The following is a 16,553-nucleotide window of genomic DNA, read 5'->3' on the forward strand; positions in this document are numbered from 1 at the left end:
GGGGGTGGTTGCTAAGGCTGAAGTGTGTCTACCTGCCTGCCGTTGTGAGACAGAGACCCAGAGGAGGCTACACTTCACTCTGTGCTGACACAGCTGACCTGAACAGGTGAGAGCAAAATATGGTGCAGAAATAGACTTTAGTTTCTAATTTCGTGTTCATTGGCTATGCAGGGTTAAGGGCTCATTACGAAGTAAGAATTGCTTTCATTTTCTATGCATAATGGATTTGACCTGGTTAATTGGTGCTGACACATCCCCACCACAGGAGATTAAAGCACAAAGTGCAGGTCAAAATGTCACGAGGGGCTGAAATAGAATTTTACAGGACAAGACGCTGTAAACACAGGGCGGGTTGAGGCCCTGAGCAAAACCACAAATAATAAATAGGGAGACTTAATGTGGGAGAGAATTTTACACAGCTCTGTCCCCTCTTTTTTACTCCAGGCGTAATTATTCAAAGTTTCTATTTTAAGCATAAAATGAGCATGCATGACAAAAGCATAAATATAAAGTTAATTATAATACATCACAGCTCCAAATTTGGAGAAGACAGATAACAGTTTTTATGCATGACACATGCTTGAGTCTCACTTTGAAGAGTAGGTGGTTTCACATGAAAATGCAATACGACAGGTCGTGTATGAGGTGCAGATAAAGTATAATAGAGTTTTATTGCAGTATATTTGTGTCAATTCAAAAATACTAATCTGCCATGATCTGGGATTTTCCCAAAATCTCATCAGGTTAAACATCAGAGAAAAATACCATCATAATGTCAAAAGGTAAATCACACTTCTATATTTCATCCAGTTATAAGATGTGAAAACAGTCTGTGAGTATTGTGGATACCAACCCAGTTCTGACAGAAAGGGTGTGTGTGTGTGTGTGTGTGTGTGTGTGTGTGTGTCTTTGTAGCAGTTGACAGGAACAAGGTGTTCCAAACCACCAGGGTACGGACATCACTGAAGAATGATGAGTATTGGATCCAGAGGTCTAAACAGGAAAAGAAAGAGGAAGACAAAGCAAGGTATTCTGCGTGGTTAAGATGCTACATTAAACATGACATTTTGATTTAAAGCAATACAATTGTTACACATTTCAATCTGTTGCTATCTTGCTCTAAACATAGTGTTGCAATGTGTGGTTAATGTTCTTTTTCTCAGTACTCTTTAGCTTCTTTTTTTTTGTTGGAGAAATGGTGCAACAAAGATGCTGCAAACTAACAACTTTGTCTGTCTGCAGTACCGATCAGGCTGTGGAGAGCAGGCTTAGCTCATACGTCCTGTCCACAGCCAAGAAATTTGAGTGAGTACCTGCATGTCGTTGCCTCTGTACTTGAGAACAACAAAAAATGAAAGCACATCATTCTGTAAAACCACCAAAACATTCAGATAAACCAATACCAAGGTCTGTCCAGCAGATGGCGCCCTGTTTAACAGTATCCAAAGCTTTGAAACGGATTTATTTTCAGCATGGAGTGCTCCACAGTGATTTGGAAGGCTTTTTCATCACTAGTAAACATATAAGATCCTATTTTATCTAAACAAATAACTTAAATATTAGAGCCCAGTCTGTCCCATCTTGTGTTTGCACATATTTGAGCAGAGAGCCATATTGATACACTGTGGTGGCGTTGAACTTCTCCTTTGACTCTGTTGCGTCATTGAATAAAAAAACGATGAAGTCTGCAGGCACAAATCCCCATCTGTGATGATAACATACATAAACATTAACTTAGCCATGGGCAGCTGCTGCATCCATAAGGACCCACAGTGCACTGCAGGCCGACTGAAGCTGGTGGATGAAGCATTGATCTGAATACCATTCTGACTCGAGTATTCCCCCTCAAGGCACACAAGAAAAAACAACTGCTTTAACTCCACACCTGCATGTTCGCCGTGTAATACCAACAGGCTCTTAATGGACATTTCGAAAAATATAATTTTAATGTAATTAACTACCAGGAATCAATTTGTGTGTGAATCAGTCGAGTGTGCCGAGCATAGTCACAATTATGGTAAATGATCAGAGTCATATTTATATACTTTGTTTAAATATGCTTTGAAACATTCATTTACTGTTTGCATCAGAGTTCCCCCAGCGTTTTGTTGCCAGCGGTACCTATTGCATTGCGATTACATCACCTGAATCGAACACAGACACACACCCACACAGACATAGTCACATCAAAGAATGATGACTAAATAGTTTGCTTGGTAGTAAAACGATTAAGCTTATGAAAATATATGTAATGCAAAAATATTCAAAGAATATCTTTATTCTCCCTGAGTTAATACTGCAGTGTTTATTCATTCCTCTGTGTGAATGGAGAACATTACAACATTTCAACACATTTATCTTGAGACACTCCCCAAAGGGTTAAACTTTTCTGAACATTTTTTTTACAATCAAATACACTTTCTAATGGGCCGAGTAAATTCACATGCTCAAGCAAAGGAAGAATATGATGCACGACTGAGATGAGTTGGCCATTTCAAAAGACATGCTATCATTTCCCTGCTTTAAATTTGACCAAAAACACATTGTTATCCTTCTGTTCTCTCAGTTTTATGACCGACTTCAAAATATTGGAAAAGAAACCTCTTAGGAACAAGTTTTAAGTGTGTTTTCTATGCAAATCCTCTGCATGGATCCTAATACATTTAGCAATTTCCCCAATGTACTAGTACCTGTAAGTGTTGAACAAGACACTACAATGTATTATCTTGTCGTGTTAATATACATTTGTTCTGGGAATATATCTTTTTAATTCATATCCTATTAAAACCCTTTTGACTCATTAAAATGTAATTTCAGGGAACTCTCCCCCAGTTTTGAAACAGCTAAAGGGCAGCATTTAAACCTTTTCACTAGAATTAGAAATCTGAGAAAAACATTTAATTCATATCAACACGCCTCTAGCCTCTGGCTCTCTGAGAGAAAGCTGAGGGAGGTGTTGCATCCTAAAAATGACAGAACCAGCCAGATTTAGTTAAATAAAGCAGCCATTCCTTAAAGGTAAGGTCCGACAGACAGTCTTGTGCCGTTATGAGTCTGAATGGGGGTCGAGCAGCTGTGAGGTCTCCCCTTCTGCTGATGTGGACAGGGAGCATCCAGCTTCTGAGCCCATTTCCTGCGATACCATTAAATGACCCTCATTGAAAGACAAGTGGTTCAGTGGGTAGATGCCACATTTCCTAAAGCCGTCCTTCACAATCCTCACACCCTCCTCCTCCTTCACTACCTGATATGTCCCTTTAAACACACCTGAGAACTCCTTCTTGCTGACTGCAAAGTGAGAATCAGTGGAACAACCATCGCCTACGAGTGCAGCAAAGCGCTTCTTCAGGAGAATGAAGAGACCTGCGTCGAGTGGCTGCAGGATGTGAGAGCAGTGAGGCGGAAGGCACAGAAGGATTACGTCCTCCTTACGAGCTGCTTCCACCACCTCGAGGTTCACCGGAGACTTGTGTCCGTCGAAGATCAGCAGCAGAGGACGCTCTTTCGGTGCGTGCAGGAGGAAGTGTTTGAGGAACCATTTCTTGAAAAGGTCAGAGTTGATACACCCCGAGTCAGACCATCCATAGATTGCGTTTGGAGGCCCTTGAGTCTTGTAACATACTCCCCCTGGGTATGCCTTTGAGTAGATAATAAATGGGGGAATGTCCTCTCCAGCTGCGCTAAAGCAAGCCAGGACGGAGATGTGGTCTCTGGAGCCTGACGTTGGCTTGCAGCCCAGACTGGCAGATTTAGGCAGAATCACCCTCTTCCTGCCCAGCTGAAAGCCTGTCTCATTGCAGTTGAAAATTTGATGAGGCTTGTCTCTGAGCCCACGAGAGTCCATGACAGTGCTTAGTAAGTGTAAAAACTGATCCACTGCTTCTTTTCTCACACACACTGTCCTCCCACGAACAACATTGTCTGCTGGCTGAATGTTGATATTCTTTTCTTGCCGTTTTCTAAAATTGAGCCACCAGGTCTGGCCTAGTTTAGAAAACGCCACCCTCCGATGCTGCCGCTTGTAAATGGATGATGCAAAACACACCAGCTGTTGCTTTGTGAGAGGGAAGCCATGCTTGGACATGTACAAAGAAAACTCCACCAACAGTTCCTCGTCCGCAGATGTTAGAAGCTGAGCAGGCCCGCTGCGACTCCCCGGTGTTACCCGTCCACTCACTCTGTCCCCCAGTGAAGACTTAGGGACTCCAAACTCTTTGGCAGCCTGTCTCACTGTACACCTCCCAGACTTCACCTCTATCAATGCTCGCTCCATGGCCTCCTCCGTCCATTTCTTCTTCTTTTTCCTCCCGATTTTGTCCAGATGATTTCTAGATGGCATTTTTTCTAGGACATAAGGCACAGGAAACTCAAGCATGAATAACACACATGATAAAAAGCCTAATTATGAAAAGGTTTAAGTAAAAAGCTCAATACAACCAATAATTTATACTAAAGGTTGCCACAAATTAAATAAATATGTAAAGACAGGAAAGGGATCATCATGCAATTTTGTATCCATCCAAAATACAATTAACAGCTCTGGATAAAAACCTAGAAATCAGTCTTTTATCCTGATTATTTGTGAAAAGATGTTAGGGGAGTGTTAGCACTAAGTCAAGGTCTACATGCACAATACATGCAATGCTGTCAAATCAATTTTGAAATATAGCATAAACAATTGTTTATATTTCTTTTTAAAAAATAGGTGTATGGAGAGGTTTAAAGATAATGTTTCATACATATCAAACATGATTTATAATAAAAAAAAGGGAAATCTATTTGTTTTCCAGACAGTTAACAGTAACACTTTCCATAATATTGGAATACAGCCATTCATGCATTTTTGATATAGCCTACTAAAATAATACTGCAGTAGTAATTCCATTAACATTCAATGCTATTCATGTGCATAAATAAACAAAATACCAAGTTTCGTTTTTGGGAGTCTTTGGAGTAATGTTTAGCAACAGAGGGACGGATGATCACTGTCTTGTGTTGGTTGTGAGTTCTGTTAATTCATCCATGGTCGCCCAGAGTAACGTTACTGTTTGTCAACCACCTAGAATCATGTGAAGCCTGGAGTGTTTTAAATGACAAATTACGCAATAAATTACAAAGCCATTGGCAGTGTTACATCTACATTCGTCGCTATATTTCTGTTGGTTTCAAAAAGTTTAAATTAGGCGGTCATGTCTTACCAGCACGCACGTTCTCACAGTCTAGCATGAAACGGCTAGCAGCTAGCATCACAAGCCAGGGAAAGCGGAAAGAAACCGGAAGTAAAGTGTCAGTGTCTCCAAAATAAAAGATCTGAAGTTCCTGTTACACAAATAAGTGTCAACATGTACATATGTTCAGAAATCTATTCATTAAATTACAATGTTTATATCACGGGAAACTTTGAGTAAATATAGTATCAAAACAGACAACAACACAAAAAAAACAATGCCTTCTAACACCATCTTACCTTTATAGATATAGGTAATGTTGCACAAAAATATACGTGTTTTTCCATGACAGATTAAGAGAAATATGTAGCCTATTGCCATGACACAATGGCAATTCATTTGAATGATCAGTTTCAGTCACTAAATCATTGCAAAAGTTGACATGCTTTTATTTGAGTGTTTACAGTTAGACCATAGCCTAACAATCTATCATAATTTAGTCATCATTATGTTTTGCTACTGCAAGCATGATTGACACAATCCAATTTTCTATTACCAGCCATGTAGATATACAAGAGACAAACAATAGGACAAATTGCCTCTTACTTGTGCAAGAAAACAGGTCCACCCCCACAATGTTCAAGGTATTTGGTGATATTTACATCGTTAATAAGCATTGCCTTGACATTTAAAACTCTATTTGTCAGCTTTGCTTCAGCAATCAATGTTTTTTTCACATTTCTTTTTAAATGCTGGCGTCCTTTCTGTATGATTTGTTGTGCTCATCCTCTTATGCAGGTCAGACTTTGTATGCAAGTTTTTATAGGTTATAAAGATAACCTATCATTTAGGCTATAAAGGAAGAACGAAGAGTCATATTTGGGAACTGCCATAACTCCGACATCTCATCTTCCTTTACTGATAAGGTTTTATACTATATGTAAGAAAGTGGGAATTTATCTGTTTTAAAATATATATATATATATTATTATTATTACGCGCACAGTATTTAAACAATCTCCATAAGGAGCATTTGGCTTTAATGGCAATTTTCAGCTTAAGTAATTAAACCTGATTCATCTATATTGTTTGTGAATAATTATTAACAAGATATCATTTGCTATTTGTTATTGTCTGCTTTAAGATAGTAAATGCAAAGGTTGTTTTTAAAGTGTGTTTCATATTCTCCCTTATAGAGCAATAGACTCTTCACAGAGCACTTCTCTCCTAACGGCTCCATCTGAAGGGTATGTATATGGGCTGACTTGGAATGAAAAATAATTTATGCAAACTATGAGCATACACAGTCCAGTTGTTTCTAGCATTAATGCATTATTATTCTCAATTGAAAATGTAAACTTTAAATAATGTGTATATATTACATGATCACTATTAATATTCTGCTTTATGTTTTTAGCAATTCAGCAAATCAGGCAAATGGTGAAGTTATTCCCCCAAAAGATGCTCAGCCTGAGGGGTCAACAGTGGGGCCCACAGACGATGCAAAGTTAGTATATGATAGCTTCTCTCTACTGATTGTAACTGCTGCTGATTTTAGGGATTCTTTTTCATGTATTTTCTCCAAAATAACTAAGACCCTCTGTTACAGGCTCCAAGCACCCACAGAAGAAATGAATGTTGAGGCACAGCTGGAAATACCAATTGCTAACACCATTGCAGAAAACAAAAAACAACATGCTGCAGAGAACAAGTCAACTGTAGAACCAAGTGATGGGGCTGCAGAGCTTCATTTTGCAGGAAGTATCCAAAATGGTGAAGCCCCAGCAGTTTCTTCCACACAGGAAAATCCAGAGGCAGTGTCTCATGTGGAGACAGCTGAGCAACCACTTGCCGATGCAACTGCAGAAATCAAGGGAGTTCAATCTGATGCAACAATTGAGCAATCAAAAATAGAACTCAATGAAGCCATAATGGCTGCAGATGCTCCTTTGGAAGATCCTGCTGCAGAAACCTCTGCTGTGGCTGGCACAGAGGAGAGCAAAGGCATCACTGAAGTCCCTGCTGCACCTGTGATCAAACGGAAACCTCAAGAGGAACCTTCAATCACAACAGAGTCGACACACATGACACATTGGGAGGATGGAGGAGTAAAATCAACTGCTCAAACTGCAGAGGAAAGTTGTGAGAAAGGTCTTCCAGAACAAGCAGCAGTAGTTGTTGAAGCTGATGCAATTAATACAACATCTGGAGAAGAAACTGCTCTCCAAGACAACGTTGAACCAGTGCCTGACTTAGTGTCAGAATCTCTTTCTGAGATGCCTGCTCAACCTGCTGCTGAAATGTCTACAGAGGGAAGTTGTGAGAAAGGTCCTGCAGAAAAGGAACCAAAAGAAGTTGTAGCTGAGGCTGCTGTGGATTCTTCGCCTGAGGCACCCGCTGTTACAAATGCAGCAAGAGAAGAGAGTGAAACCCAAGTCAGTGTGAAATCTGTCCCTGACTTGGTGGCAGAATCAATATCTCAAGTGCTGGCTCAACCTGCTGCTGAAACGTCTACAGATGAAACCTGCGAGAAAGGTTCCCTAGAACAGGCTGCAGTAGAAATGGTTGAAACTGTAACTGAGGTGGTGGAAGTGTCACCATCTGACACTATTGACATTGTTAATACAACACCAGGAGAAGAGGCTGCTGTCCAAGATAATGTTGAGGCTGTAGCTGAGGCTGCTGTGGATTCATCACCTGAGACCCCTGCTGTGACCATTGAGGCAGGAACAGAGACTCCTCTCCAAGTCAGTGTTGAACAAGTCCCTGTCTTAGTAGCTGAATCTGTAGCTGAAGTGCCGGCTCAACTTGCTGCTGAAACTGCAACAGAGGGAGGTTGTGAGAAAGGTTCCCAAGAACAGGCTGCAGTAGAAGTTGTTGCAGTGGTGGTTGAGGTTGTGGAAAAGTCACTATCTGATACAAGTGACATGGTGAATGCAACACAAGGAGAAGAGGCTGCTGTGACATTAGCAGCAGAAACAGAGCCTCCTCTCCAAGTCAGTGTTGAGCAAGTCCCTGACATAGTGGCAGAGACTCTATCTGAATTTTCTACCCAAGCTGCAGTCAAGTCTGCACCCTCAGAAGAGAGGGTTTTGGAGACCAAAGCCGAACAGGTAGCTGAAGTCCAGCCTGTTTATAACACTGTTGTCGAGCAAATGGTTGAACCGACTCCTGAAAGAGCAACGAATCCTCTGATGGAGTTGAACATCGAGGAAGCTCTTCTTGAACCTGTACCAGCTTCAGAACACGTTCAGGATAAGTCCTCTGACAGTACCATTGAACAGTCAAAGGCATTGGACGTGGAGCCACCCAAAACTGAAGCTGCACCCAAGCCTCAGAAAGATCCTAAACCTGCCGACCAGAACCAAAACCCCGATAATACTAGGTGAGATGCTCTGAAAGCAACTGTTACATTCATCTTGTAAGTCCAATGAGGAGGGTTAGGACCAGAACATCTCACAATTCATTTTAGATCAGAATCTTTTTCATTCTGAATTAAAAAGATTGGAACAAGTAATGCTAAGTAGGAGCTTGCATGAGAATCTCCGGGGAAAGTGGGAAAAACTGTAAATCAACTGTCTCTGAACTATCTCCAAATCAAACACATTGAGGTTTTTCTAGAGGACCTACATGTAATAACTAATGAAAACCTCTGCTATAGACCATACGTTCATACACAAAGGTCAACATTGGTGATAATCTTATTTTATCTTTTGTCTTTACTGCAGGAATACCAATGTTTGTTCGTACTGTGACAAATTAATTGATGGAAATGTGAAGTTCTACCTCAATGAACCTGTGATCACCTGCCACCCCGACTGTCTAAAGGTTTGTTCTGTCAGTTAGGCAACATATATGTATCGTATTATATTTCATTATTGCATTATGGTAATATTGAATATGTTTTTGCAGTGTGGTGTGTGTGCTACAGACCTTGGAGATTTGCTGACCGCCATTTTCTTGCACGGCCAAATGATCCATTGTGGTGGCTGCTTTCAGAAAACTCTCATTATCTAAAGCCTAACTTGTGTCGCTGGAGGGTACTCAAAGTGATTGATATGCTTTATTGTTTTTTAACCTTCTTACCTACTGAAAGTTTATTGAAGACATAGTTTATTGTCAGAATGTAAGACTTCCGTAATGATTTTTGGCAGCATGTTACTTTAAGTACAAAAGGCCAAAGATGCTTGCCCAAAATACAGTCAACATAAAATATTTGTATTGCAACAAACTGTATAGGATTGAATAAAATCACATTTAACTGACCCAATTGTAAATGTTTTATTCAGCTTTAATTAAAAATGAGCACACACAACACAACCCGCTCACTAAGTAGCAGGGCTACAAATCCAACATGAGTCACCTGGAGGCACGTTATTGAAGCATCAACAGCCCAGTAACATAAAAACAGCCTTTGTCAAGCAAAAACATCCCGAATACACCTCTTTGTTTTCTCTCCTACGCAGTGGCATTTAAACGAAGCAGACATGCATTAAGTGAATGCAAAGTACATGTATTGTAAGTGAAAGCACGAACGGAGATGGGAGGATATACCTAAACCTAACAGAGATCTCTGGTTCCCTTGCTTTAGTTCACATGAGGTTGCTACACAAGATGGTGATAATGAGGCAGCAGCAAAATCATATTCAGATCCAAAATATGCATCAGTAAACACTGAGTAGAGTGCATGCAGTTATGATTTGCGAGGCGAGCTGTCATTGCTCTTAATTATTCATGAAACGTCATACATCACAATCTGACAACAGTATCAGCACCAATGAAGCTTCATAAAATAAACCTAGATACAACCTGCGAAATAAAAAATGAACAACAAACCTAAGAGAATCATCTTAGTGAAGGGATGTGAGGAGGAAGCCGGAGCTCGCTGCGGGGTGAGAATTATCTTCATCTCTCTGTCTGTTGTTCATTGATGACAAACACTTGTATAAAGAAATATTATAGCAGGTTTGGAAGGTGCTGTTTCCCGGGAGGAAGTCTAGTGTCGACTTTCCATCTCATGGCCAGAGGAGTGGTTTACTGGGACGGAGGTCTTGCACTTAGCGGACCCCTTTCCTGCCCAGGAACCGCAAGACTGCGTAGTTGTAGGTGGTGGCTGCCAGATACAGAAACTGCAAAGGAAGATATTGAAACATAAGAGGAAAGAATGGAAAACAGCCTGAGCAAGGATACATTTCGCACTGTAAACGTTTGAAATCATCTTTTTTCACTCAAATAAAAAAAAGTGGTTTCTAGAAAAACAGGAAGTTCACAAGTTGTCCAAGGTTTAATAAATCCATTTAGTTGCCAGCCCAATACACACAGGGTGACTGGATTTTTTAATCACTGAAAATAAACCTTGTGTTTGTTACTCCTGATAGTCAACATACTTTGCTTTTGAACAGTGTTGGTAGGAACTGTTTACTTTGGCAGAAAGGAGTTCCACTGAGAGATATAATAGTGAAGCCCTTAAAGAGAGGTTTCTCCTGAAAGTCACTTTTAATGCTTTAAGTATCACAGAACAATCAATTAAATCCAATTGTATTGTGTCGTCAGCCATCCTCAAACATCTCAAACCCTGACCACACAAAACCAAAGCTTTCTTTCTGGCTAGATACAGCTTATTATGTATTTCTGGTATTTGAGTAAGTAACCCTTTATATGCAGTTAAAACGGTAATATTTACAAAGACACCTTAAATCAAGTTCATATTCAAGACCTTTATTTGTCCCCAATGAAACTTGATTTGCCGCAGTAGCAAACATGACAACAATACAGGACAAGATAAAGAGAGAAAGAAAGAAAGAAAGAAAGAGAGAGAGAGAGAGAGAGAGAGAGAGAGAGAGAAAGGACGAAAGAAAGAAGGAAAGAAAGAGAGAGAGAGAGAGAGAGAGAGAGAGAGAGAGAGAGAGAGAGAGAGAAAGGACGAAAGAAAGAAAGAAAGAAAGAAAGAAAGAAGGAAATTGTAAACAATTGCTCACCAGTGCTAAGAGAGTGACACCTGCACCAGCAAACGTTGCTATGAACAAGTCATAGGTGATGTGATACTGTAAGACATAAACACAGATTAGCATATATCGAGTATCCAATAGACCAATGATAGCTAAGAACGGAATGACAGGGAATATCAGATTCAGCTACTCACTTCGCTGGTTTTACAAATAGATGCCAAGGTCATCCCACAAGCCTTGCCTGGCATTGCATTCCAAGGAAGCAGACCTTAAACAGAGACATGACGTAAGTATCTCTTACCGTTTCTGAATCATGATGAGTTATGAGGCATTAAGGTTCCGGCTTGCATACAGCCTCAGTGTGAAGGAATTAAAATAAATACGCAGCTATCTTCATTATTTCATAGCTAATTAAACAAGCAGCTTTGCATCCACTCCAAATGATTTATTCATTGCTTTTATTGGACACATTAGAATTCTCATCAAGTAGAGGGTGAGCCTTTATAAGGACAACGCACCATACTGCCTGGCGTCAATGCAAATCCAGCCGTGCTGATTAATGCTGGGGGTGGTTTCAGCCAGGAGGTTGATGTTGTGGCAGGTCTGCTCCATGTTGAACAAGAAGAAGACCGGGATAGCAGTGAAGGCAAACACGGCCAGCCAGATGAAAGCCAAGATGTACGTCACTATGATAAACTGTCAAAATAAAAAGTGCAGGTCACAGATTATTCCAAATCTGCTGTCAACTGTAAAATGACTGTTTCAAAGAACATTTCAGTGAGCTTATTAAGCTTAAACAAACCAGCATTCAACATAATAACAGTGAACTGACGTCATGTTTGCCCTCCCACTACTCACCGTCACGCTGAGGCAGCGGCCACAGTGGGTGCTCCTGAATTCCCCAAAAGTCTGCTTGACAGCGCTCGTGGTGTAGAACCCCTCGGCCAGCAGCAGGATGCCATAGAGGAAGAAAAAAGATGCCAGGCCATAGATCACGTACTGGAAGTATTTGATGCTAATCACAGGAAGAAAAGTCAGGTTAGACAATTTAAACAACTAATGAGAGGTCAACAGTCGCAATAAAAGTGTCACTCACAAGGAGGCCATGATCGTGAAGTCTTGACTGTTGCGGGCGAAGTAAGTCTCCACGAGTACTTCGGTGTTGGACAGCGCTTCGTGCCCACATCCACAAAATAACGCCATGCCAGCATATAACAGCAGGGTGGCCACCAGGGATGGGTAGGGCACTGCCCAAAAGCACCGGATACAGCAATCATAGCAACCTGAGGGGGCATAATACATCAGCACACAGGCGGCACACACCGCACAAATAATCACACAACACATCTACCACACGGCAGGGAACTCTTTCACCCGGTGGGGGAGCTACGAGGGCCTCGCTTGGTCTGCAAATCCATGAGCACACACCAAACCCCAGCCAACAGGCATGAAAGCAACAGATAAAAAAATTTGAGTTCAAGCAGCGATTCCCAATAAAAGCGTCCAAACAAAATCAGCCAGCACTGACTTCACGACAATCTCATGCACTTCCTCCAGTGTAAGCTGCGCTGTTGAAGCAGGTAGCAAACATCCCCAGTGTTAATAAATGCATTGACAGAAATGGGAAGAGGAAAGCACCTAAGGCTTTGCAAAGCCAAGGCTGCCTGACCGGAAACATTTGCTGCTTCTGATCCCGTACTCCACAACAAGAGAGAACCCACAGTGCTGTCTGCAAGCTGCTGCTACAGTGAAACAGTTCTCTGTGCTGCCTTCATCTGTATGTGAAAAGCTCCTCTGCTGGTACAAACACCTCACAGATCAGCCCCTATTCTGACTCTGGTACTGCCCTCTTTCTCTGGTGGTCACAGGCGTCACCAGGCGAGGGAGAGATGGTAGTGTAACACTAGCCTCAGGGGTCTGAAGAAAAAAGCTTCTCTTTGTGGCTGTAGATAAAATATCCATTGTCTTTGCCATGATCAGGGAGGAACAAAGGGAAGCGATGTCAAACAAACAAAGGCCATAGTGCCACAATACACACACACACACACACACACACACACACACACACACACACACACACACACACACACACACACACACACACACACACACACACACACACACACACACACACACACACAAACCGTAGTATATGGTGGCAGGGGGTCACCAGGACAATCTCAACACCAGTGGCAATTCAATACTCAGGCCACCCTGCCTCCACAGCTGGCTGCGACTGGTACCATGTCACTGAGTGCCAATGCCAGTGGAGGGGTGGGTTCAAGTGTTCAAAGGGTGGGTGGAGGCATAATGAATGAGAGGGGCAATTTGAATATAACAACAACAACAACAACAATAAAAAATCCACTCAAAACTAGAGTTGTTTCGCTTCATATTTTAAAGTCCTTAGATGGTTAAATCATCAGAATACGTTTAAACATTCTTATGATTTATGGCACCTTCAAATAGACTTTAGGGAAATTGTTGGGTCATAACAAATATGAAACAAACAATCAAACTTCATCCTGGGATAAGGGTTAGTGTTAGGGTTGGGGTTACAGCCAGATTAAATCATGCCAATTTTACAAAATATTGGATTTTAGACAGAAGAAACGGAGGCTGTGAGTTCAACAAACTGTTAGAAAAGTATAAATAGTTACAGCAGGAAGACAGCTAGAGTCACAAAAATGATAACGCCTGCAGACGCCCACGGTTCAGCTGTGCCCTGCTGCAAAAGTGCTTACAGTGATAAAGTAATCAGGCCAGCATAGCCTCTATTTGAAATATGTACAAAAAGCATCAAAGCTTTTACAGTAGGTTTAAAATCATCAACATCAATATGCTGTTAAAGGTACTGTATGTGTGAATGCTGGCACACATGCTGGGGGAAAAAAACAGTTGGCAAAGGTTGTTTGGGTTCACATCTCTCTTGGAAATTCATTAATTTATACCCGTGAAACACGTGAGAGTATCCAACCTCTTTGACATGAGTGACCTGGTACGGCCCTGGCATGATGAGAGCCCGTCTCTGTCAGACACTCTGATTCTTGTTTATGGTTAAAAAGGTTAGACAAGGATACGAGGAGTCCTTTCTTTCTTAAGAAGCAATTCATCCTGGCTGAGCCCTTGTCATCCTTCTGAAACCATCATTGTTTGTTAGACTACTTCATATATTAGGAATAATGGCACAGGGTATATCATCAATAAATCTATAATCCATCTGTAGATATCCAAATACTTTTGATTAATGAAAACACTGATTTAATGTGTAGCACATCATGCCCCCAGTGCACAAGGGCAACATGATGTCTAAAGAGAGAAAGGATATATCAAAGGCAACATTGGTCAGTTATTGAAATCCACATTTTCAAATCACATTAATAATAGATGATAAGAGTTATTAAAGATACGGCGCACTCACCCATGTCCAGAGAGAAGTGTGGGGGTTATTGAAGTTTTGTTGGGTGGCTTTGTGACTGTGATATGAGGATATGAGAAGTTATTCCCCGCCACTCTTATATGAATCTGACTCGCGCTTTTGTCTCATCAACAATAGATAGACCACATCTCCCCGAGTCACATCTTAAAGTCACAAAGTCCCATTTCAGCTGCCAGTCATTATTTAGGGTGCCATGGTTTCAGAACTGGGGATAGAGATCGAGTTATTTATTTCAATATGAGTATTTTATTTCTTGGCATTTGGGAATATGTACTGTATTTGACTAAAATATGGATACATTTATTGAAATGGGAGTTTGTGCATGCTCCCTTTATACAGTATAATAGCCACAAATATTAAATCAGTGTATACAGTTAAAATGATTAATTTCTCTTTTCATTTCTTCAACTTAATGTGAACAGTGCAAATGAGATAACATGTTTCTATCCAGACAGCCTTTTTATATGTTTCCACATCAAAGTTGTTGAATTATTTCATACATAATTAACTTCTATGTTCCACATGCATGTGTAGCCTGTCAGCACACACATGCTAGATGTCAGCAGGATGCAATAAACATGTCTGAGGGTCCCGGTCAGAAACACACAGAGATAATAGGGGTATGCACAGAAAGAAAGAAGGGAAATAAATCGGAGCACCAGTGACTGACATGGATGAAGTTGACTAACAAGGGTGACATTGAAGGTCGGGTCCAGCTGCTGCCCTCCTTCCCTCCCTCCCTCATGTTTGACCCAGTTGATGTCAAAGCTGGGTTCGGTACAAAGGAGCCAGTGTGGAGCAGGAGAAAACACCATGCTATCTTTTTTTCTTTTTGGAGAAGCCCCTCATCCTATTTTTGCTTCCAATTTTAAACCAATTGCAAATTGGACAGAACTGAATGTTATACAAAGACCCTTAATAACTTTTTTTTATACCATTATGTTCCATTTAAAATAAATCCTACACTTTGTGAGGTGCCATCACTTGCTAAGGGAGCCACAGACCCACTCCCATTCTGCCAATTAGGCCAGATAATCCAGATAAAATCCTCTGGTCCCCTCACAAATCAACACATTTGAGAGACTAATCTGTTGTTGAACATAAATTCACTCCTCTTAAGATGATGTGTTCACAAAGTAATATCCCGAGGGATTAGTAAATTGCTCGGTATGAGTTCACAGTCTGTGGTCTTTTGTCTCTTGAAAACCCAGAGCAATAACACATCAAGTAATTAGCATGTAGAAAGGATTAATGACATCAGAAAGTGAGGGAGGGGAGAGAGGAGGGATGCCTTTGAAATGTCAGTGAAAACCATGCCAGGGAAAGAGAGAGAAATTGAGATGAAATTGAGATGAGGAGCTGAGTAGAATGGATGTCAGCTTTAGTTTCGAGTTGTAAATAAACCATAATGTTGACAATCAAAGGACGAGATTAGGTAGAGGAACAAGTTTTAAAGGCATGCTGGTTCGGGTGACATGACGGGAGCAATTCAGTCATTCATTTATGAAAAAACTGTATTCCGCAAAGCTCAGTTGATGAATTATTGGGTAACCCTTAACATGATTGCCTGGCAGTTAACGCATGAACTGATTTTGAACCACCACATTACTCTCAGAGCTTTCATTTAAGTTGCAAAATGCTATAAGGGATGAATATATCAATGTATGTTTGCATAATGACGAAGGAAATTTAATGATTTTCAGCACCCTGGACAGCGGTAAATGTTATATATATATGTATATATCCGATATATATACATACATACGTGTGTATGTAGAATGCAGTATGTATATGAAATATGGCACAGTGCCCCATCTTTGAGTCGTTTTCATAATTGTGAGCTGTGATACACTCGCTAATATTTACACACTGGAAGTGATAATATGCATGTGTTTGTACAGGGGGGGGGGGCTGTTAAAATATTTGCACCACCTTCTATTCCCTTTATGGTAATGTGCGTTATCTTGTGACAAAGAGAACAAACAGGCATCAAGCAAA

General features: G+C 40.8%; 3 protein-coding genes across 7 annotated transcripts; 1 reads left to right on the top strand and 2 right to left on the bottom strand.

The window, feature by feature from the left end:
* The first annotated feature begins 50 nt into the window (after positions 1-50).
* si:dkey-125i10.3 (zinc finger protein 185) lies at positions 51-9,433 on the top strand. 2 transcript variants are annotated; one of them, XM_063895725.1, is made up of 9 exons: positions 51-106; positions 744-782; positions 916-1,027; positions 1,243-1,305; positions 6,365-6,415; positions 6,586-6,675; positions 6,778-8,553; positions 8,897-8,996; positions 9,081-9,433. In XM_063895725.1, the coding sequence occupies exons 2-9, from the start codon at positions 773-775 to the stop codon at positions 9,183-9,185; spliced, it is 2,307 nt and encodes a 768-aa protein (XP_063751795.1). In that variant the 5' UTR covers positions 51-106; positions 744-772; the 3' UTR covers positions 9,186-9,433. The 2 variants fall into 2 exon arrangements, with proteins under 2 accessions (XP_063751795.1, XP_063751796.1); XM_063895726.1 differs by having other exon boundaries at positions 68-106; positions 919-1,027.
* LOC134872434 (uncharacterized) lies at positions 1,868-5,285 on the bottom strand. Of its 3 annotated transcripts, XM_063895729.1 has the most exons (3): positions 5,199-5,248; positions 4,927-5,076; positions 1,868-4,344 (listed from the first exon to the last, which is right to left on the bottom strand). In XM_063895729.1, the coding sequence occupies exon 3, from the start codon at positions 4,337-4,339 to the stop codon at positions 3,047-3,049; it is 1,293 nt and encodes a 430-aa protein (XP_063751799.1). In that variant the 5' UTR covers positions 4,340-4,344; positions 4,927-5,076; positions 5,199-5,248; the 3' UTR covers positions 1,868-3,046. The 3 variants fall into 3 exon arrangements, with proteins under 3 accessions (XP_063751799.1, XP_063751798.1, XP_063751797.1); XM_063895728.1 differs by lacking the exon at positions 5,199-5,248 and having other exon boundaries at positions 4,927-5,184; XM_063895727.1 differs by lacking the exon at positions 4,927-5,076 and having other exon boundaries at positions 1,869-4,344; positions 5,199-5,285.
* Position 9,434: 1 nt separating the features above from the next.
* Positions 9,435-14,697, bottom strand: plp1b (proteolipid protein 1b). 2 transcript variants are annotated; one of them, XM_063895731.1, is made up of 7 exons: positions 14,538-14,697; positions 12,213-12,399; positions 11,975-12,131; positions 11,635-11,812; positions 11,311-11,384; positions 11,147-11,212; positions 9,435-10,297 (listed from the first exon to the last, which is right to left on the bottom strand). In XM_063895731.1, the coding sequence occupies exons 1-7, from the start codon at positions 14,539-14,541 to the stop codon at positions 10,226-10,228; spliced, it is 738 nt and encodes a 245-aa protein (XP_063751801.1). In that variant the 5' UTR covers positions 14,542-14,697; the 3' UTR covers positions 9,435-10,225. The 2 variants fall into 2 exon arrangements, with proteins under 2 accessions (XP_063751801.1, XP_063751800.1); XM_063895730.1 differs by lacking the exon at positions 14,538-14,697 and adding an exon at positions 12,755-13,011.
* Between the last annotated feature and the right edge of the window lie 1,856 nt (positions 14,698-16,553).

Source organism: Eleginops maclovinus, chromosome 11 (assembly GCF_036324505.1).
Source record: "Eleginops maclovinus isolate JMC-PN-2008 ecotype Puerto Natales chromosome 11, JC_Emac_rtc_rv5, whole genome shotgun sequence".
NCBI classification, from domain to species: domain Eukaryota; kingdom Metazoa; phylum Chordata; class Actinopteri; order Perciformes; family Eleginopidae; genus Eleginops; species Eleginops maclovinus.